At 42.7% G+C, this 21,834-nt stretch overlaps 1 protein-coding gene across 2 annotated transcripts; it reads right to left on the bottom strand.

Moving 5' to 3' along the window:
• Positions 1-1,057: 1,057 nt before the first annotated feature.
• Positions 1,058-21,067, bottom strand: LOC134295169 (zinc finger protein 420-like). 2 transcript variants are annotated; one of them, XM_062967048.1, is made up of 2 exons: positions 20,930-21,067; positions 1,058-3,348 (listed from the first exon to the last, which is right to left on the bottom strand). In XM_062967048.1, the coding sequence occupies exon 2, from the start codon at positions 2,876-2,878 to the stop codon at positions 1,433-1,435; it is 1,446 nt and encodes a 481-aa protein (XP_062823118.1). In that variant the 5' UTR covers positions 2,879-3,348; positions 20,930-21,067; the 3' UTR covers positions 1,058-1,432. The 2 variants fall into 2 exon arrangements, with proteins under 2 accessions (XP_062823118.1, XP_062823120.1); XM_062967050.1 differs by lacking the exon at positions 20,930-21,067 and adding an exon at positions 20,526-20,912.
• Between the last annotated feature and the right edge of the window lie 767 nt (positions 21,068-21,834).

The raw sequence follows: 21,834 nt of genomic DNA, 5'->3' as shown, positions 1-21,834 counted from the left end.
CAAGGTCCAAGGTCCGAGAGGTTGAAGTCATCCAAGAAGGTCACAACACGAAATGGCACAGAGAGCCAAAGCAACAAGGGCAAACAGCAGATAATACAAAATAGCAATAACAGTGCAGTCCAGGAAAACCCACACAATTCCAGCCCTCCCGTTGCAGAATAACCCAGATTAAACTTACATCCGTTGCAAAGTCCCAGTTCAGTCTTCAGTAACACACACAGGAAACCCAGTGGCGCCCAGCAACACCTTGCCACACGCAAGGTATAATGGCCAAACAACCCCAATATATCCAGGTCTCCCTGGGCGTCCAAACCATCCACGCCCAAAGAGCAGGTGTCTCAACTTCTTAATCTGAATCAGAACTCCACACAGCCAATGCCCTTGGGTCAGGCGTTCCTAATTCCTCATCAGAGTCCCAATCATCCTGCCCGTGCCCAACTCTATCCACACCTGTGGACTCCCTCTCACTCCTCCAAGCAGACCAAGTGGGATCTGCTTCTGAAGACACCCAAGCTTCCCCAGCATCAGCAGTATCCATGGGCCCCGATTCGTCCCCAAGCATCTCCGGTGCCCGTGCCCAGTCCGTGCCCAATTCCTCCGTTAACACCTGTTCCCCAGCATCCATTTCCACCTCAGGATCCCCACATAAATCCTGCTCAGAAGACTCCCCATCAGTCTCCCTGACCCTTTTCCTAAACAAATCCTCCAATGAGCCCTCCTCGCGAGGGCTTTTCCTTCCTCTCCTGATCCCACCACTATCATTCACAGTCTCTGAAGGCGCATTCACAACAAGAATACTTTGAATACAGTAATAGAAACTCCAAATTATTAGCCAAGGCAGCACACATTAGAAAGGAAAAAATTAATAACATCCATTAAAGACAAGGAAGGTAAGAATCATACAAGGATGGAAGACAAAATATTAACTTTTCCAAGATCATATCAAGAACTATACTTGGCAAAAGAAAACTCCAAAAGTAAAATAGAGGAATATATTGAGAAATATTGGAAAATAAAGATCCAGGAAACAGATACATTAGTTATGGAACTAAGAGTATTGAAACAAATGAAATTAATTTATTTGCAGAAGATACCCATTTATCAGTGGAAACCCCAATACAACAATGGGGAAAAAATGAAAATTACCTAGAAAAATTTTGGAAAATTAAAAGTTTTGCAAATTAACTGGAACAAGTCAGAAGTGTAGTTATTTAATTATCACTAAGAAGAGATTTAAAAAATAAAACAGGAGGGGATAATTAAAATTAAAGACAATTAAGGATCTGGGAATAAATGTTATAGAGAATTAGAAGATTTAGATACTAATAATTTTATTAAACTAAGAAAGGAAATAAATATACAATTATTAGAATATGCTAAACTCAAATTGATGTCTATTCCATGAAAAGCTCTGTCCACACTCCATGCATTTCTATGGTTTCTGCCCAGCGTGAGTCCTTTGATGGGAACGTAGTCCTGAACTTCGAGTAAAGCTCTGTCCACACTCCAGGAAGTTATAGGGTTTCTCCCCAGTGTGAATCCTTTGATGTTTATGCAAGCTTCCCTTCTGAGTGAAGCTCTGTCCACACTCCAGGCAGTTATAGGGTTTCTCCCCAGTGTGAATCCTTTGATGTTTATGCAAGTTTCCCTTCTGAGTGAAGCTCTGTCCACACTCCAGGCAGTTATAGGGTTTCTCCCCAGTGTGAGTCCTTTGATGTGAACGTAGACCTGAACTACGAGCAAAGCTCTGTCCACACTCCAGGCAGTTATAGGGTTTCTCTCCAGTGTGAGTCCTTTGATGTGAACGTAGACCTGAACTATGAGCAAAGCTCTGTCCACACTCCAGGCAGTTATAGGGTTTCTCCCCAGTGTGAATCCTTTGATGTTTATGCAAGCTTCCCTTCTCAGTGAAGCTCTGTCCACACTCCAGGCAGTTATAGGGTTTCTCCCCAGTGTGAGTCCTTTGATGTGAACGTAGACCTGAACTACGAGCAAAGCTCTGTCCACACTCCAGGCAGTTATAGGGTTTCTCCCCAGTGTGAGTCCTTTGATGTGAACGTAGACCTGAACTACGAGTAAAGCTCTGTCCACACTCCAGGCAGTTATAGGTTTTCTCCCCAGTGTGAGTCCTTTGATGTCTACGTAGTCCTGAACTCTGAGCAAAGCTCTGTCCACACTCCAGGCAGTTATAGGGTTTCTCTCCAGTGTGGGTCCTTTGATGTGAACGTAGTCCTGAACTCTGAGTGAAGCTCTGTCCACACTCCAGGCAGTTATAGGGTTTCTCTCCAGTGTGGGTCCTTTGATGTGAACGTAGAGTTGAACAATCACTGAAGCTCTGTCCACACTCCAGGCAGTTATAGGGTTTCTCCCCAGTGTGAATCCTTTGATGTTTATGCAAGCTTCCCTTCTGAGCAAAGCTCTGTCCACACTCCAGGCATTTATAGGGTTTCTCTCCAGTGTGAGTCCTTTGATGTTTATGCAAGCTTCCCTTCTGAGCAAAGCTCTGTCCACACTCCAGGCAGTTATAGGGTTTCTCCCCAGTGTGGGTCCTTTGATGTCTATGTAGATGTGAATTATGAGAGAAGCTCTGTCCACACTCCAGGCAGTTATAGGGTTTCTCCCCAGTGTGAGTCCTTTGATGTATATGTAAGTGTCCCTTCTGAGTGAAGCTCTGTCCACACTCCAGGCATTTATAGGGCTTCTCCCCAGTGTGAGTCCTTTGATGTCTATGTAAGCTTCCCTTCTGAGTGAAGCTCTGTCCACACTCCAGGCATTTATAGGGTTTCTCCCCAGTGTGAATCCTTTGATGTGTCTTCAGGTTTCCATGCAGACTAAAGCTCTTTCCACATTCAATACATTTATATACTTTCTCCTCCATGTCAACAATGTTATGTACATTTAATTCCAATAAGGACACTTGATTCTTGTTTTTCCCTTTCTGATTACTCACAGCAGTGGGTTCAAATTACAGGAAAGTAGATTCCATCTGAACATTAAGAACTTCCTGAGCTGTTCAGCAGTGGAACTCTCTGCCTCAAAGTGTAGTGGAGGCTCCTTTGGAATCCTTTAAACAGAGGCCAGATGCTCATCTGTCAGGGGTACTTTGCACTTTTCCTGCACGGCAGAGGCCTGGACTGGGTGCCTCATGCAGTCTCTTCCGACTCTACGGTTCTACTCTAGAATCCAAAGTGAATGTAGGAATTCAGCAGGATCAGCCCCTTGAGAGGAATCCCTTTTCCTAGAGAACTGGTTTCCTTACTGCACTTTGGTTTCCAAATGCCTTAATATCGACTAGAAGCTGGTTCGTTTCCCATCACGGCAGGGGTGGCTCCAGAGAACTCTCACGTCCTGGTCAAGAAAGAAGAAGCAAAAGGTTAGACATGAAGCCGCATACCTCTGGCTCAAGGAAAACAAAGCAAAAAGGAAAGAAGAAAGGAAAGATGGAAGGGAGGGAGGAAACACAGAAGGAAGGGATAAGAGAAGGAAGGAATCATAGAAGGAGGGAACTGAACCCTTTTCCCGTATTGGAGGGCCACACCCATTTCACTGGGTCAGACCCAAACGTGGTTAAAGGAACAGAAGGCAGGCAGGCAGGCAGAACTCCGTCCAGCATTCAAGAGTGTAACATATTCTGGATCAGGGGTCCCCAAACTAAGGCCCGGGGGCTGAATGCGGCCCTCCAAGGTCATTTACCTGGCCCCCGCCCTCAGTTTTATAAAATAACATTTTAATATCATTTTAATAATATAATATATTGTATATACATATAATATTGATAATAATATTATAATGTTATAATGTTATACAATATAATATTAATAATGCCATATAATAATATTAATTATATGTTGTATATTACATATAATATTACAGTATAGTGGTATAGTTCAATATAGTAATATATAATGCTAATATTGTGCTATGCTAATAATATAATATATTCTATGTACATACAGCTAGTCTGAGTCCCCTTCAGGGTGAGAAGGGCAGGATATAAATGTAATAAATAAATGTAGTAAATGAATAAATAAATAATTTTAGACTTAGGCTCACCCAAAGTCTGAAATGACTTAAGGCACACAACAACAACAACAATCCTAATTAACTTGACTATCTCATTGGCCAGAAGCAGGTCCACACTTCCCATTGAAATCCTGATAGGGTTATGCTGGTTACAATTGTTTTCATTTTTAAATATTGTATTGTTCTTTCATTGTTGTTGTTGTTTTGCACTACAAATAAGACATGTGCAGTGTGCATAGGAATTTGTTCGTTTTTTTTTTCTTTTTCCAAATGATAATTCGGCCCCTCCACAGTCGGAAGGATTGTGGACCGGCCCTCTGCTTTAAAAGTTTGAGGAGCCCTGTTCTGGATCCTGGGTTTCCGTGAATTACCAGCATTGTGCTAAATGCTCAAAGGAACAAGGATTTCTTTATGGATTGTGTCCTTATCTCCCCTGCCACAGGGACTCCCCACTCTGCTTCCTCGGCATCTCAAAGGGTCACTCCGGCCACATTTCCCAAATGAATCTTCCAAACTAAGAAGGACCTGCCTTCCCAACTGGCTCATTCACAACCACGTTCACAAATTGAGTCCATGCTGAACTAAGTTCCATTCAGGCACTCATGCATTCCCTCTGTAGAGCCCATGATGAGATGGTATTCTATCTCCCCAAACTCTGGCACCCTCACATGGTTAAGGCAGATACAAAAGAAGGTTTCTAATGGTAACGAATATAATGAATATAATGAAAATAATATAGTGTAGTAAAATAACAGAAAATAAATTATAAAATAACTAGCTGTGCCCAGCCACGCGTTGCTGTGGCGAAGTATGGTGGTATGGGAAATAAAGTATTGAGGAATTGGTGGTAGTTAAGGTCAAGGGTCCCCTGGGCTGAGTGGGTTGCTAGGAGACCAAGTGAACAGAGCTTAGCCTTCTAACTGGCAGCAATTGGATAAAAACAATTATTCCTCTCCCTCTAATTAGGACTTTATTTTTCTTTTCTTTTTGTTGAATTAACCTAGAGGCATGGATGAGGGGTTGTGTTGTCAAATTTCGAGGTTGGGGGGTGTTTACTTTTGTTGTTTTGTCCGCTGCCGTGATGCCATCACTCTTTTATATATATAGACTAGCTGTGCCCGGCCACGCATTGCTGTGGCAAAGTGGTGGTGGTATTGGTTAAAAATTGTTGTGTAATTTTTATTTGACGTTATTTGCAATTTTTTTATTAATTTTATTGTAAGTTATATTTTTATTTATTATATTTTATTATTTTCTTGTATTACTTTTAGTTATTTTCTGTTATTATAGTATTTTATTGTATTAATTTTTTAGTGTTTTTAATTATTTTTTAGTGTTTTTATTATTTTTTATTGGGTTGCTAGGAGACCAAGTTGGAGGAGCTTAGCCTTCTAACTGGCAGCAATTGGATAAAAACAATTATTCCTCTCCCTCTAATTAGGACTTTATTTTTCTTTTCTTTTTGTTGTATCAACCTAGAGGCATGGATGAGGGGTTGTGCTGGCAATTTTCGAGGTTGTGGGGTGTTTACTTTTGTTGTTTTGTCCGCTGCCGTGATGCCATCACTCTTTTATATATATAGATATAAATTTTAAAAAGTAGTATAATAATACAATAATATAGTAAAAATAACATAGTAAAACAACAAAATAATAATAATAAATAATAAAATAAAGTAATAATGAATAACATATATTCAAATATATTCATCCGGAGTTTCGGGGTGCGGTGTCATCTGTACGCAGATGATGTCCAGCTCTGTCACTCCTTCCCACCTGTCACTCAGGAGGCTGTCCAGGTCCTGAACCGGTGTCTGGCCGCTGTGTCGGACTGGATGAGGGCCAACAAATTGAAACTGAATCCAGACAAGACAGAGGTCCTCCTGGTCAGTCGCAAGGCCGAACAGGGAATAGGGTTACAGCCTGTGTTGGACGGGGTCACACTCCCCCTGAAGACACAGGTTCGCAGTCTGGGGGTGAAGGCCCGCTGGGGGAAAATGGCTATCTCCAGGTCTGGCTACCCAAGCGGCTTCGGTTTACCTTATAATTATACCTCAAACCCCAAAGTAAATACTCTAGAAGCTGATTAAAGATAACCAAAAATATGTTTATTGAAAACAGGAAACAGTCCTTTTAGTGTATTAGAAATAATATGAAGTAAAATCACTGAAATTATACAGATATAAAACTACCCTGTTTCCCCTAAAATAAGACATCCCCAGAAAATAAGACCTAGTAGAGGTTTTGCTGAATTGCTAAATATAAGGCCTCCCCCGAAAGTAAGACCTAGCAAAGTTTTTGTTTGGAAGCATGCCTGCCAAACAGAACACCAGAGCATGCAGGATCGGTCAATGTACATACTATAAAGTGTTGTACATGGAAATATTAGTAACAAGAAATTCTTGATAGGATTCACAGTTTGTCTGGTTATGCTGGTTTGTGATGACAACTACTGTACAGTATATAATAAATGTTCATTTTTTGTTCAATAATAAATGTGAATTCTTCTTCATGGAAAAATAAGACATCCCCTGAAAATAAGACCTAGTGCATCTTTGGGAGCAAAAATTAATATAAGACACTGTCTTATTTTCGGGGAAACACGGTATACTGATTGAGAATGAAAGCTATAGAGACTATAAAGGATTAACACACAAGCTATGAGGAAAGGTAGGTACTATAGGGTAAGTACAAGGCTATGATAAGCACTATCTATAATGACTTTAGTGGTAAATACCAGCTATAGTGAACTATCTATAATAACTCTGAGGTAAACCATAAGGTGATAAGCTATAAGGTAAGTACATAAGGTAAGTACATAAGGTAAGTACAAGGTGAACTATAAGCTTTGCTATCTTTGAGGTAAATACCTAAAGCTATGATGTGACTATAAGGTAAGTACAAGGCTATGAGGTAAACTGTAAGGTAAGTACATGGCTATGATGAACTCTATCTGTAATGGTAAGTATGAGGCTATGAGGTAAATCTATATATATAAAAGAGTGATGGCATCACGGCGACCCACAAAACAACAAAACTACAGGCCCCCCAACCTCGAAATTTGACAACACAACCCATCATCCACGCCTCTAGGTTGATACAACAAAAAGAAAAGAAAAATAAAGTCCTAATTAGAGGGAGAGGAGTAATTGCTTTTATCCAATTGCTGCCAGTTAGAAGGCTAAGCTCCTCCAACTTGGTCTCCTAGCAACCCAATAAAAAATAATAAAAACACTAAAAAATAATTAAAAACACTAAAAAATTAATACAATAAAATTCTATAATAACAGAAAATAACTAAAAGTAATACAAGAAAATAATAAAATATAATAAATAAAAATATAACTTACAATAAAATTAATAAAAAAATTGCAAATAACGTCAAATAAAAATTACACAACAATTTTTAACCAATACCACCACCACTTTGCCACAGCAACGCGTGGCCGGGCACAGCTAGTCTATATATATAAAAGAGTGATGGCATCACGGCAGCGGACAAAACAACAAAAGTAAACACCCCACAACCTTGAAAATTGACAGCACAACCCCTCATACATGCCTCTAGGTTGATACAATAAAAAGATAAATAAATAAAGTCCTAATTAGAGGGAGAGGAATAATTGTTTTATCCAATTGCTGCCAGTTAGAAGGCTAAGCTCTGTTCACTTGGTCCCTTAGCAACCCACTCAGCCCAGGGGACCCTTGACCTTAACTACCACCAATTCCTCAATACTTTATTTCCCATACCACCAGATTTCGCCACAGCAACGCGTGGCTGGGCACAGCTAGTACTATCTATAATGACTGTATGGTAAGTACTATGTATGATGGTAAGTACACAAAGCTATGGTGGTAAGTACAAGGTGAACTATAAGCTTTGCTATCTTTGAGGTAAATACATAAGCTGTAAGGTAAGTACGTGATTTATGTTGCCTGTTTGAATTTGCCAGGTCAAAGAACCCAGACCAATTCTAAGACCTATCTCTAAGGTTTTTCTCTGGAATGGCAACTGGAGGGGGAAAAGCCTCTAGAGCAGGGGTCCCCAAACGTTTTTAACAGTGGGCCAGTTCACGGTCCCTCAGACCATTGGAGGGCCGGATTATAGTTTTTTTTAAAAAAAAGCTATGAACAAATTCCTATGCGTACTGCACATATCTTATTTTGAAGTAAAAACAAAAACAAAAAAGGAACAAATACAGTCTCAATGTTAATAATCATCATCATCATCATCATCATCATCAAAATAATAAAGAGGGTTGGAAGAGACCCCTTGGGACATCTACTCCAACCCCCTTTTGCCTTTGTGCATCACATCATAATCAAAGCACCCCTGACAGATAGCCACCCAATAACAACAACAACAACAACACCATAATAAACATGGTTGGAAGAGACCCCTTGGGCCATAGAGTCCAACCCCTTTCTCCCTTTGTGAACCAAAACATAAAGCACCCCTGACCAACAACAACAACAACAACAATAATAATACACTAAAAATCAGGGTTGGAAGAAATGGCTAGCCTTCAAGAAAAATGAATCCACGGCACGCATCTTTCCCTCCTCTCTCGTTCTGTGCAGGCCTTCCTCAGCGGTAGCGAGGAGGAAAGGAGGAAAGGCCCACGCCTTTTCCTCGCCCCGTGAGGCCCTTCCTCGACAGCGGGAAAGGTGCGTGCGTGACGAGGAAATGGCGTGCGCCTTTCTCACTTCTCTCACCCCACGCGCACCTTTCCCACTGCCTTCCTCGACGGCGGCAGCGGGAAAGCTGCCCGCGAGGTGAGGGAGGAAAGTCACATGCCTTTTCCTCGCCTCGTGCAGCTCTTCCTCGGCGGCAGCAGCAGCGGGAAAGGTGAGTGCAGGGCGAGGAAAAGCCATGCACCTTTCCTCCCTCACCCTGCGCTCACCTTTCCCGCGGCCTCCCTCAGCAGCGGCAGCGGGGGGGGGAAAGGAATGCCTTTTCCTCCCCCCGTGCAGCCCTTCCTCGATGGTGGGAAAGCTGCCCCTGGGGTGAGGGAGGAAAGCCGCACACCTTTTCCTCGCCCCGTGCGGCCCTTCCTCAGCAGCGGCAGTGGGAAAAGTGCCTGTGGGGCGATGGAGATAAGAAAGGCATGTGCCTTTTCCTCCTTCTCCACACTACACGCACCTTTCTTGGCGGAGGAGGAAGGAGCCACCACCGCGGGGGGCGGATAAATGGCTCCGATGGGCCGGATGTGGCCCGCGGGCCGTACTTTGGGGACCCCTGCTCTAGAGATTAGCTCCCAGGCTGAACCATCTCATCCAAACCTCATCCAAGGGGAGTCCCAAGCTCCACCCCCAAAACAGGAGCCAATGGAACATTCCTCCCAAGAACAGCAACCAGGAAATAAGCCAAGTAGGACAGCACAATTACAAATAATAATATTAATAATAATATATTTCTTAGACCCCGCCTCCATCTCCCCAAGGGGACTCGGGGCGGCTTACGTGGGGACAAAGCCCTAAAAACAACAGTTGACATAGGCATAAAAACAGTACAAGTTACAAAATTAAAATACATAACAAGAACCAAACCATTTTAAAACTTTAAGATAAAACACATAACATATCAATTAGACAGGGGAGTGGGGCTGTTTAGGATTACGTGGGAGGGGGGCTGACTTGAATAGTGAGTAGTGAAACATGAATCGTGGAACCAGAGTGGGGTAAAGTGTTGCCCTGTTTTCCCGAAAATAAGACAGTGCCTTATATTAATTTTTGCTCTCAAAGATGTGCTAGGTCTTATTTTCAGGGGACGTCTTATTTTTCCACAGAGAAGAATTCACATTTATTTTTGAACAAAAAAATGAACATCTATATCTATATATATAAAAGAGTGATGGCATCACGGCGACCCACAAAACAACAAAAGTACAGGCCCCCCAACCTCGAAATTTGACAACACAACCCATCATCCACGCCTCAAGGTTGATACAACAAAAAGAAAAGAAAAATAAAGTCCTAATTAGAGAGAGAGGAATAATAGTTTTTATCCAATTGCTGCCAGTTAGAAGGCTAAGCTCCGCCCACTTGGTCTCCTAGCAACCCGATAAAAATAATAAAAAACACTAAAAATTAATACAATAAAATACTATAATAATAGAAAATAACTAAAAATAATACAAGAAAATAATAAAATATAATAAATAAAAATATAACTTACAATAAAATTAACAAAAAAATGCAAATAAAGTCAAATAAAAAATTACACAACAATTTTTAACCAATACCACCACCACTTTACCACAGCAACGCGTGGCCGGGCACAGCTAGTATATAATAAAAGTGAAATCAGAGTATGTATCAGCGTTTTGATTGGCCTGGCGGAATATGTGCTCGCGTTTTGATTGGCCGCCACTATCCCAGGCCACTGAGACCAACAGGAATGACGGATCTGCACCAAACTTGGCACACTTCATCCCCACAATGCACTTTATGACCTGCTGCCATTTGGGGGAGGATGGACCACGGATGATGGGATTTGCAGTACTTTCAAACACTTGAACTCCCACAGACTACTGCAATGCCCACCAATGATGGAAATGGACCAAACTTGGCACACAGAACTCCTGTCGACCCCTTTACGTCCTGATGTATATTGGGGCAGGATGGACCAAGGATGATGGAATTTGCAGTACCTCCCCTCACTTCTTGAGACCACAGCAACTGCCACAAATCACACAACTGAACCAAACCAGGCACACAGATCCCAAATGACACACTTCACATGCTGCAGCAGTTTGACGGAGGGTGGACCAAGGATTATGGGATTTGCAGTACATTCATCCAATTCACCTCCCACAAACCACTGTGATGCCCATGAATGACAAAACTGGATCAAACTTGACACACAGGTGCAGGGTAGCCCACTTTACATCCTGGTGCAATTTGGGGGAAGAGGGACCGTGGATGAGGGGACTTACAATATCTTCAGTCACTTCCTGGGACTACTGTGACCCCCACCAATGACTGATCAAGACCAAACTTGGCACATAGAGCCACCATGGCCCACTCTACATCTTGGTGAGATTTGAAAGAGCTTGGACCTTGGATGATGGGACTTGCAGTATATTCATTCACTTCCTGAGACCACTGTCACCCCCATCAATGTCTCATCAAGACCAAACTTCAAACAGAGAACACCCATGACTCACTCTACACCCAGGTGCAGTTTGGAGGATGATGGACCATGGACGATGGGACTTCCAATACCTTCACTCACTTCCTGAGAGCACCGCGACCCACACAAATGACTGATCAAGACCAAACATGGTACATGGAGCCCTCATGACCTATTCTACATACTGGCTCTGTTTGGAGGGGGATGGACACTGGACGATGGGACTTGCATATGGGAGTTGGAGCTCACCCGCACCCACTGAACCCAGCTGACATTGGATATAGGCTACACTTGGAACACAGGCAAACAATGCCTTTCTCAAATGACCCGGGCATCGCCGGCTCTCCAAGCTAGTTTATTATATACTGTACAGTAAATGTCATCACAAACCAGCATAACCAAACTGTGAATTCTATCAAGAATTTCTTGTTACGACCGTTATTTCCATGTACAACAATCTATGGTACGTCCATTTACCAATCCTGCATGCTCTGGTGTTCTGTTTGGTGGGCATGCTTCCAAACAATAACTTTTCTAGATCTTACTTTTAGGGGAGGCCTTATATTTAGCAATTCGGCAAAACCTCTACTAGGTATTACTTTCAGGGGATGTCTTATTTTCAGGGAAACAGGGCAGGAGACAGCAAGGCGATTTGGACTGTATGGTGAGTGCAGCTGATTAATCAAAAGCACATTCAAGCTTTTTTGGAATGTGGTTAGGGTGGGTGCTAGTCTGAGCTCCCTGGGGAGAGAGTTCCAGAGCCGGGGGGCCACCACGGAGAAGGCCCTCTCCCTCGTTCCCACCAACCACATTTCAGATGGTGGCGGGAGTGAAAGGAGGGCCTCCCCGGAAGATCTGCGAGCCCACGCTGGTTTATAGGGAGAAACGCGGTCACGAAGATAGACAGGACCCAAACCATTTAGGGCTTTGCAGGTCATGACCTGCACTTTGAATTGGGACTGGAAACTTATTAGCAGCCAATGGAGCTGCTTCAGGAGAGGCGTAGTACTGTCAGGACCCAGGCTGCAGAGCACCAATAACCTTACACAGAGGCCAGAATCTATCTAATATCTTTATTATAGAAATATATAAAGTCAATAAAAACAAGTGAAGAATAAAGTTCAGAAGCAGACCTTCCAGATGAGGTCAAATATAGTCCAGAATTGTATTGTCCAATATAAGATATTAGAGTCCAAAGTTATAATCCACTTGACCGAAACACACACTTTGCCAAGCAATAGTGTGGGGAATGACAGAGTCTTTAAGGTCCAATGTAGCTTGACAACTAGGCTAGAAAATAAACTTGATTCTTGGCTAGATCAAAGACTTGGAACGAGGCAAACACGAAACATGAACAGAGTCCAAGGAAGTCCGTGAAACAAGGCAAGGCTGGAAACTTGATCCGGGAAACAAGGAACTGGGGTTACGAAGTCCACACACGATCTCTCTCCTCAAGCTGATCAATTGACTCCGCAAAGTTCCCCTTGCGTCCAGCACCTATATTGGGTCTTGTTTTCCCGCCAACAGAACACTTTCCCCAGAGAATGAGAAGCGAAACCCAACTCTGTCCAGATGCATGACTCCTTAGAATTTCCCAAGGGAAGCAGACCTAATCAGCTAGTTGTTTGGCAGCGATTCTCAGGCTCCGGCGATTAGCCTCCCTGGCTCCCCTATCTCTATTATAATTGTCCCTCCGGGAAAACGGGGGGGAGTTCTGCCCAAGGCCTGTTTGGCTACATTCTTGAGGACAAACATCCTCCAGGTGGAGAGGCTCCGATTCTGGCTGAAACGGCGGAAATCCCATGTTTTCCTCTTCGTCTGCCACAATAGTACTAGGAACAGGACTACAAGGCCCATGAGTCATCACAAGTACACTCCCTGGAACTAGCTCCTGTTAACAATCTGGCTGCCGACCTTTGTATCAGCAGCATTTTCTGGGCCGTTTTCAAAGGCAGCCCCACGTAGAGTGCATTGCAGTAGTCCAGTCTTGAGGTAACCAATGCGTGGACCACCGTGGCCAAGTCAGACTTCTCGAGGTACGGTCACAGCTGGCGCACAAGTTTTAATTGTGCAAAGGCCCTCCCAGCCACCGCCGACACCTGAGAATCAAGCGCCAGTGCTGATCCCAGGAGGACCCCCAGACTGTGGACCTGTGTCTTCAGGGGGAGAACAGGTGGCCACCCTACACCCCGATCCGACGTGCGACTGGCCTGGAGGACCTCTGTCTTGTCAGGATTAAGCTTCAGCTTGTTTGCCCTCATCCAGCCCATCACAGCGGCCAGACACTGAGTCAGGACACGGGGGGCTTCCTTGGAGTCTGGTGGAAAAGAGTAGTAGAGTTGAGTGTCATCTGCATAGAGATGGCACCGAACCCCGAAACCCCGGATGCAGGTGATTGCCTATAAAGCCCTATATGCTTCGGATCCAACCTGTCTTCGAGACCGCATCTCCTTCTAGGTCCACCACCATCTCAAATACAAGAGAAAGGGGGGGGGGGTTGCGTAGGTGGCTCTCCGGCTCTAAAGAAATCAGATTAGCCCCCACACTTCAAGTCTTTTGGGTGAGTTTAAAACATGGCTCTTCAGACAGTCCTTTGATCCGGAGTAATCTCTGGTCAGCTTGATGAACCACTGCTCCTCAGTTGGATGGTTACGGCAGATAGCCGGCCTTCTGCAGGTTCTATTGTGTTTCAGGAATTGTTATAATTTCATACTCTTACAATTTTATTAGTGGGATTTTATATACGCTGTTGATTTCACTTATGTCTTTGTATTTATACTTGTGTATTGTTGTTTAAATGCGGCACGTGGAGTGCTTCTGTGGGCTGCCCAGAGTCCCTTAGGAGAGATGGTGGCAGGGTACAAATAAAGATTTATCATCATCATCATCATCATCATCATCATCATCATCATCATCATCATCAATTGCTCTACTATGATGGTATGGGATACAATGAAAGCAGTAGCCAGAGGAATTTTAATGAAGAACAACGTAATTTAAAGAAAATAACAAGAAAAAAGATTAGAATTGGATATTAAGGAATTAGAGATGAAAAGGATAAACAAAGCTATATAAAAGCATTAGCAATGAGAAAACAGCTAGCAAAACATGAGTTAGAAAGGACTCAAAGAAATTTGAAGTTTTTAAATAGAGAATACTTTGAATACAGTAATACAGAAACTCTAGATTATGAGCCAAAGCAGCACACGTTAGAAAGGGAAGAAAATAATACCATCCATTAAAGACAAAGAAGGTAAGAATCATACAAGAATGGAAGACAAAATATTAGCTTTTCCAAGATCTTGCCAAGAACTATACTTGGCAAAAGAAAACTCCAAAAGTAAAATAGAGGAATATATTGAAAAATATTGGAAAAATAAAGATCTAGGAAACAGATACATTAGTTATGGAACAATTAATTCCAGAAAAAGAGACTGGAAAAATTATAGATAATTTAAAAGCCGGGAAGACTCCAGAAATGGATGGGCTGGGACCGGAATATTATAGAAAAATTAAAACCATATTAATACCTAAATTAACAGAATTATATAATAATAACAGGAGAGAAGATCCCACCATCTCGGGAACAGTCTCTGATTATGTTAATTTTGAAACCTAACAAGGACCCAACAGAACCCGGATCACATAGACCCATTTAGTTAATAAATCAAGATGCTAAAATTTCAACAGAAATTATGGCAAAAAGAATGAATGAATTTATATATATATATAAGTATATCAATGAAGATCAATGTGGTTTCATAGCAGGGAGACAAATGTCAGTTTAATGGGTAGGGTTCTAAATATACTTCATAAATTATTTAATTATCAGGAAAAGAAATTTTAAAAATGAGTCTTTAATTAATTTTCCCCCTCCTGTTTTAAATACTCAATTAAATATTTGGGAATAAATGTAGCAAAAATTAAAAGTTATAGAGACTAATAATTTTATTAAATGAAGAAAGGAAATAAATATAAAAAATTTAGAATACGCTAAACTCAAATTATCATGGTTTGGAAGGATAGCATTGATACAAAGTAAAGGAAAGTCTGAAAAGAATTGGTATAATGAACAGAGTAACTCCCTTATATAAATACTAGCTGTGCCCGGCCACGCGTTGCTGTGGCAAAGTGGTGGTGGTATTGGTTAAAAGTTCTTGTGGAATTTTTATTTGACGTTATTTGTATTTTTTAAATTAATTTTATTGTAACTTATCTTTTTTATTTATTATATTTTATTATTTTGTTGTATTATTTTTAGTTATTTTGTTATAGTATTTTCTTGTATTAATTTTTTAGTGTTTTTAATTATTTTATTGTATTATTTGTATTTATTTTATTTTTTATTCTTTTATTAACACTGGGCTGAGTGGGTTGCTAAGAGACCAAGTGGGCGGAGCTTAGCCTTCTAACTGGCAGCAATTGGATAAAAACAATTATTCCTCTCTCTCTAATTAGGACTTTATTTTTCTTTTCTTTTTGTTGTATCAACCTAGAGGCATGGATGAGGGGTTGTGATGTCAAATTTCAAGGTTGGGGGGTCTGTAGTTTTGTTGTTTTGTGGGTCGCCGTGATGCCATCACTCTTTTATATATATAGATAAACTTTATACCTAAACTTTATTGGCCATGCCATACTGTTGCACTGGACCCGCCTGGCACCTTCTAGTTGAACCCCAACACTGAACCCTTGGCCACTGTCTCCTGGCCTGCTTGTGAAGTATCTTGTCATTGGTTCCTAAGCCTGTGGTTCATTGATTGATTTGCACTATACTTATGCTCATGATTGTATTACGTTTTGTTGTTGCCTGGTTTTAAGTTGTAGTATGGTGTCCTTATTGGAAACTGCCCTGAGTCCCTTGAGGAGATAGATAGGGCGGTATATGAACAAAGTTTTATTATTGTTGTTATTATTCATTTGTACCCTGCCACCATCTCCCCGAAGGGACTCGGAGCGGTTCACAAAAGCACACAATTGTGCAGAACACACAGTAAGGTCAGGATTTTCCCGTGACATGAAGTCCAGTCCTGCCCGACTCTGGGGTTGGGGCTCATCTCCATTTCTAAGACAAAGAGCCGGCATTGTCCGTAGACACCTCCTAGGTCATGTGGCCACTGGCATGACTGCATGGAGAGCTGTTACCTTCCCGCAGAAGAGGTGCCTATTGATCTACTCGCATTTGCATGTTCTCGGACTGCTTATTAATTTATTTCATGTCAAAAGCATTGCATAATAAATAAGTTTAAAAGTGATAAAATAAAGGAATCACAAGTAGCTAAGTAGTTTCGAACTGCCAGGATGGCAGAAGCTGGGGCTAACAGCGGGAGCTCGCTCTGCTCCCTAGATTCGAACCTGCCAACCTTTTGGTCAGCAAGTTCAGCAGTTTAATCCGCTGCGCCACCGGGGGGGAGGACCGATCACGTATACCTCAATAAATAAATAAGGAGGGAGGGGGAAGAAAGGGAAGGAAGAATGGAGTGAGGTGGGGGAGGAAGGAAGGAAGGAAGGGAGGGAGGAAGTGACCGGGAATTGGAAAATTGACACCTATATATTGTGCGTACATAATAATAATAATAATAATAATAATAAGAACAACTTTATTCCCACCACAATCTCTCTCCCCGAAGGGACTCGGGGCAGCTTGCATGGAGACCAAGCCCAGCATAAATAAGGACTCCAGGTCACTTTTATGAGAGTCCTCAGATGTTTTTTCAAACCATGTTTTATTTGTAATGTGATTTACTATGTTTTATAGATATATAGGGCTATGTCTGTTTTTATTGTTGCTTTTATTGTTGCTTTTATTGTTTTTATTGCTATTTTAAAGCCAAAAGTGTATTGTTTTAATCTATTTTTGTAAACCGCTCCGAGCCAAACCGGGAGTAGCGGTATATAAGTTTAATAATAATAATAATAATAATAATAGATCTGTTTTGTATTTATTGGTTTTATTACAATGTTTGTACCATTTGGGCTTGGGCCCGTGTAAGCTGCCCCGAGTCCCTTCTGGGAAATGGAGGCGGGGTATAAAAATAAAGTTGTTATTATTATTATTATTATTAAAACACAATTAAAAACATATAACAAATAAACAATACAATGAGAACAACTGAAACAAGAAAAAGAAAAAAAAACATAAAACTACATAATCGCTTCCCTCTGGTTTTCCTCTTCATGTTCCCTGTCCTCTTGGCACAAGTGTCCTTGATGGGAGTTGTAGTTCACCTGCCTCCAGCAATACTGGGACCCCCACTGACCATGGACTGGGACCAGACTTGGCCCAGAGAAGCCCCGTCACCACCTGAACAGTCTGCAGGGATTTAGGGGAACGGACCTTGGTTCTGGGAGTTGTAGTTCACCTGCCTCCAGCAACACTGTGACCCCCACTGACCATGGACTGGGACCAGACTTGGCCCAGAGAAGCCCCATCACCCAGTGAACAGTCTGCAGGGATTTAGGGGAACGGACCTTGGTTTTGGGAGTTGTAGTTCACCTGTAGCCGAGAGCGCTGAACCCAGCTGAGGTCAGATCGGGACCAGACTTGGCACAGAGACCCAATATGGCCAGCTGTGCATGCAGGCCTGGTTTCATAATAATTATAATAATTATAATAATTAGCCCAGGAGCAAGCCATCAGAACAAATGCAATTAAGGCCAAGATCCAAAAATCAGCTGATGACCCAAAATGCAGACTCTGCAAGGAAACTGACGAAACCATGGATCATATCCTCAGCTGCTGTAAGAAAATCGCACAGACAGACTACAAACAGAGGCACACATCTGTGGCCCAAATGATTCATTGGAACTTATGCCTCAAGTACCACCTCCCAGCAGCAAAGAACTGGTGGGATCACAAACCTGCAAAAGTATTGGAGAATGAGCACGCAAAGAGATTGTGGAACTTCCGAATCCAGACTGGCAAAATTCTGGAACAGAACACACCAGACATCACAGTTGTGGAAAAGAAAAAGGTTTGGATCATTGATGTCGCCATCCCAGGTGACAGTCGCATTGACGAAAAACAACAGGAAAAACTCAAGATTGAACTGCAAAGACTCTGGCAGAAACCAGTGCAGGTGGTCCCGGTGGTGATGGGCACACTGGGTGCCGTGCCAAAAGATCTCAGCCGGCATTTGGAAACAATAGACATTGACAAAATCACGATCTGCCAACTGCAAAAGGCCACCCGACTGGGATCTGCGCGCATCATCTGAAAATACATCACACAGTCCTAGACACTTGGGAAGAGTTCGACTTGTGCCAACCCAGAAGTTCGAAAACATGCAAATGTGAGTGCATCAATAGGTACTGCTCTGGCGGGAAGGTAACGCCGCTCCATGTAGTCATCCCACATGACCTTGGAGGAGTCTACGGACAACGCCGGCTCTTCGGCTTAGAAATGGAGATGAGCACCAACCTCCAGAGTAAGACACGACTGGATTTAATGTCAAGGGAAAACCTTTACCCTTGACCTTAACTACCACCAATTCCTCAATACTTTATTTCCCAGACCACCAGACTTCGCCACAGCAACGCGTGGCCGGGCACAGCTAGTAAGAATAATAGATATAATAATAATAATAATAATAATACATCACACAGTCCTGTCTATCTTGTTTGCTGTGTCATAATAATAATAATAATAATAATAATAATAATAATAATACATCACACAGTCCTAGACACTTGGGAAGTGTTCGACTTGTGATTTTGTGACACGAAATCCAGCATGTCTATCTTGTTTGCTGTGTCATAATAATAATAATAATAATAATAATAATAATAATAATAATATACATCACACAGTCCTGTCTATCTTGTTTGCTGTGTCATAATAATAATAATAATAATAATAATAATAATAATAATAATAATACATCACACAGTCCTAGACACTTGGGAAGTGTTCGACTTGTGATTTTGTGACACGAAATCCAGCATGTCTATCTTGTTTGCTGTGTCATAATAATAATAATAATAATATACATCACACAGTCCTGTCTATCTTGTTTGCTGTGTCATAGTAATAATAATAATAATAATAATAATAATACATCACACAGTCCTAGACACTTGGGAAGTGTTCGACTTGTGATTTTGTGACACGAAATCCAGCATGTCTATCTTGTTTGCTGTGTCATAATAATAATAATAATAATAATAATAATAATAATAATAATATACATCACACAGTCCTGTCTATCTTGTTTGCTGTGTCATAATAATAATAATAATAATAATAATAATAATAATAATAATACATCACACAGTCCTAGACACTTGGGAAGAGTTCGACTTGTGATTTTGTGACACGAAATCCAGCATGTCTATCTTGTTTGCTGTGTCATAATAATAATAATAATAATAATAATAATAATAATATACATCACACAGTCCTGTCTATCTTGTTTGCTGTGTCATAATAAAATAATAATAATAATAATAATATACATCACACAGTCCTGTCTATCTTGTTTGCTGTGTCATAATAATAATAATAATAATAATAATAATAATAATAATAATAATAATACATCACACAGTCCTAGACACTTGGGAAGTGTTTGACTTGGGATTTTGTGATACGAAATCCAGCATGTCTATCTTGTTTGCTGTGTCATAATAATAATAATAATAATAATAATAATAATAATAATAATACATCACACAGTCCTAGACACTTGGGAAGTGTTCGACTTGTGATTTTGTGACACGAAATCCAGCATGTCTATCTTGTTTGCTGTGTCATAATAATAATAATAATAATAATAATAATAATATACATCACACAGTCCTGTCTATCTTGTTTGCTGTGTCATAAAATAATAATAATAATAATAATAATAATAATAATAATAATAATAATAATATACATCACACAGTCCTGTCTATCTTGTTTGCTGTGTCACAATAATAATAATAATAATAATAATAACAACAACACATCACACAGTCCTAGACATTTGGGAAGTGTTTGACTTGTGATTTTGTGACACGAAATCCAGCATGTCTATCTTGTTTGCTGTGTCATACAATAATAATAACAATAATAACACTAATAATAGATGTCTGTTTCCATCCCTGTCGGGACCCAAAGCGGCTGAGAAGGTCTGAACATGAGGGAAACAACAGAGCAGGTGGATCCTAGAGACACAACGGGGCGGACAGAGGAAGGGACACCACTGGGGAGACCTCCAAGCCCGTGAGGCGTCCCGTGGAGACCCGTCTTGGGCGGAGAGGATTCTGGGAGTTGTAGTCCCCCCTCCTTCCCTCACAGCCCGAGGCAGGCCGGGCCCTCCGCCTCCCCCCCGGGCACCCCAGCGAGAGAGCGAGCCTCCCTCCCTGCCTGCCTCCCTCTCCCCACAGACCTCTCTCTCTCTCTCTCTCTCTCTCTCGGCCTCTCCGTTCTCTTCCCTCCGCCGCCTTCCTTCCCGCCTCACGAACACAGACCAGGCCTGAGGCGAGCCGGCCGCCATCTTCTCCTTCGTCCTCCTTCCTCGGAGCCCGCCCTCGCCCCCTCCCTCCCTCCCATTGGCTGAGCCCGGGATGCCCCGCCCACCGGAGGCCCCCCATTGGCTGCGTCCCGCTCAGCCCTCCTTTGACTGACGGGCCTTGTGTGGGCCTATTGAGGCCTGTGAAGCCACGGACTGGGAGTTGTAGTCCCCCCTCCTTCCCTCACAGCCCGAGGCAGGCCGGGCCCTCCGCCTCCCCCCCGGGCACCCCAGCGAGAGAGCGAGCCTCCCTCCCTGCCTGCCTCCCTCTCCCCACAGACCTCTCTCTCCCTTTCTCTCGGCCTCTCCGTCCTCTTCCCTCCGCCGCCTTCCTTCCCGCCTCACGGACACAGACCAGGCCTGAGGCGAGCCGGCCGCCATCTTCTCCTTCGTCCTCCTTCCTCGGAGCCCGCCCTCGTCCCCTCCCTCCCATTGGCTGAGCCCGGGATGCCCCGCCCACCGGAGGCCCCCCATTGGCTGCGTCCCGCTCAGCCCTCCTTTGACTGACGGGCCTTGTGTGGGCCTATTGAGGCCTGTGAAGCCACGGACTGGGAGTTGTAGTCCCCCCTCCTTCCCTCACAGCCCGAGGCAGGCCGGGCCCTCCGCCTCCCCCCCGGGCACCCCAGCGAGAGAGCGAGCCTCCCTCCCTGCCTGCCTCCCTCTCCCCACAGACCTCTCTCTCCCTTTCTCTCGGCCTCTCCGTCCTCTTCCCTCCGCCGCCTTCCTTCCCGCCTCACGGACACAGACCAGGCCTGAGGCGAGCCGGCCGCCATCTTCTCCTTCGTCCTCCTTCCTCGGAGCCCGCCCTCGTCCCCTCCCTCCCATTGGCTGAGCCCGGGATGCCCCGCCCACCGGAGGCCCCCCATTGGCCGCGTCCCGCTCAGCCCTCCTTTGATTGACGGGCCTTGTGTGGGCCTATTGAGGCCTGTGAGGCCACAGACAGTATAATAATAAGATAATAATAATATATAATAATGCTATAATATAATCATATTATAATGAAAAATAGTTATAATGCTACACGATATGATAGAATAATTTAACCATGGCGATACATGAGAATTCCTTCCTTCGTGACGGACGGCCCAGCCAAGCCCGCTTCCCTTCCGCGGCCTCACGTGATTATTTTACAATAAATATATTTTTATGTTATAATAGAATTGTTATGTTTTAGAAGTACAGCAGA

This window comes from Anolis carolinensis, unplaced genomic scaffold (assembly GCF_035594765.1).
Source record: "Anolis carolinensis isolate JA03-04 unplaced genomic scaffold, rAnoCar3.1.pri scaffold_88, whole genome shotgun sequence".
NCBI lineage: Eukaryota > Metazoa > Chordata > Lepidosauria > Squamata > Dactyloidae > Anolis > Anolis carolinensis.
Note: the sequence above shows the minus strand (reverse complement) of the source record. Positions and strands in the feature narration are given on the sequence as shown.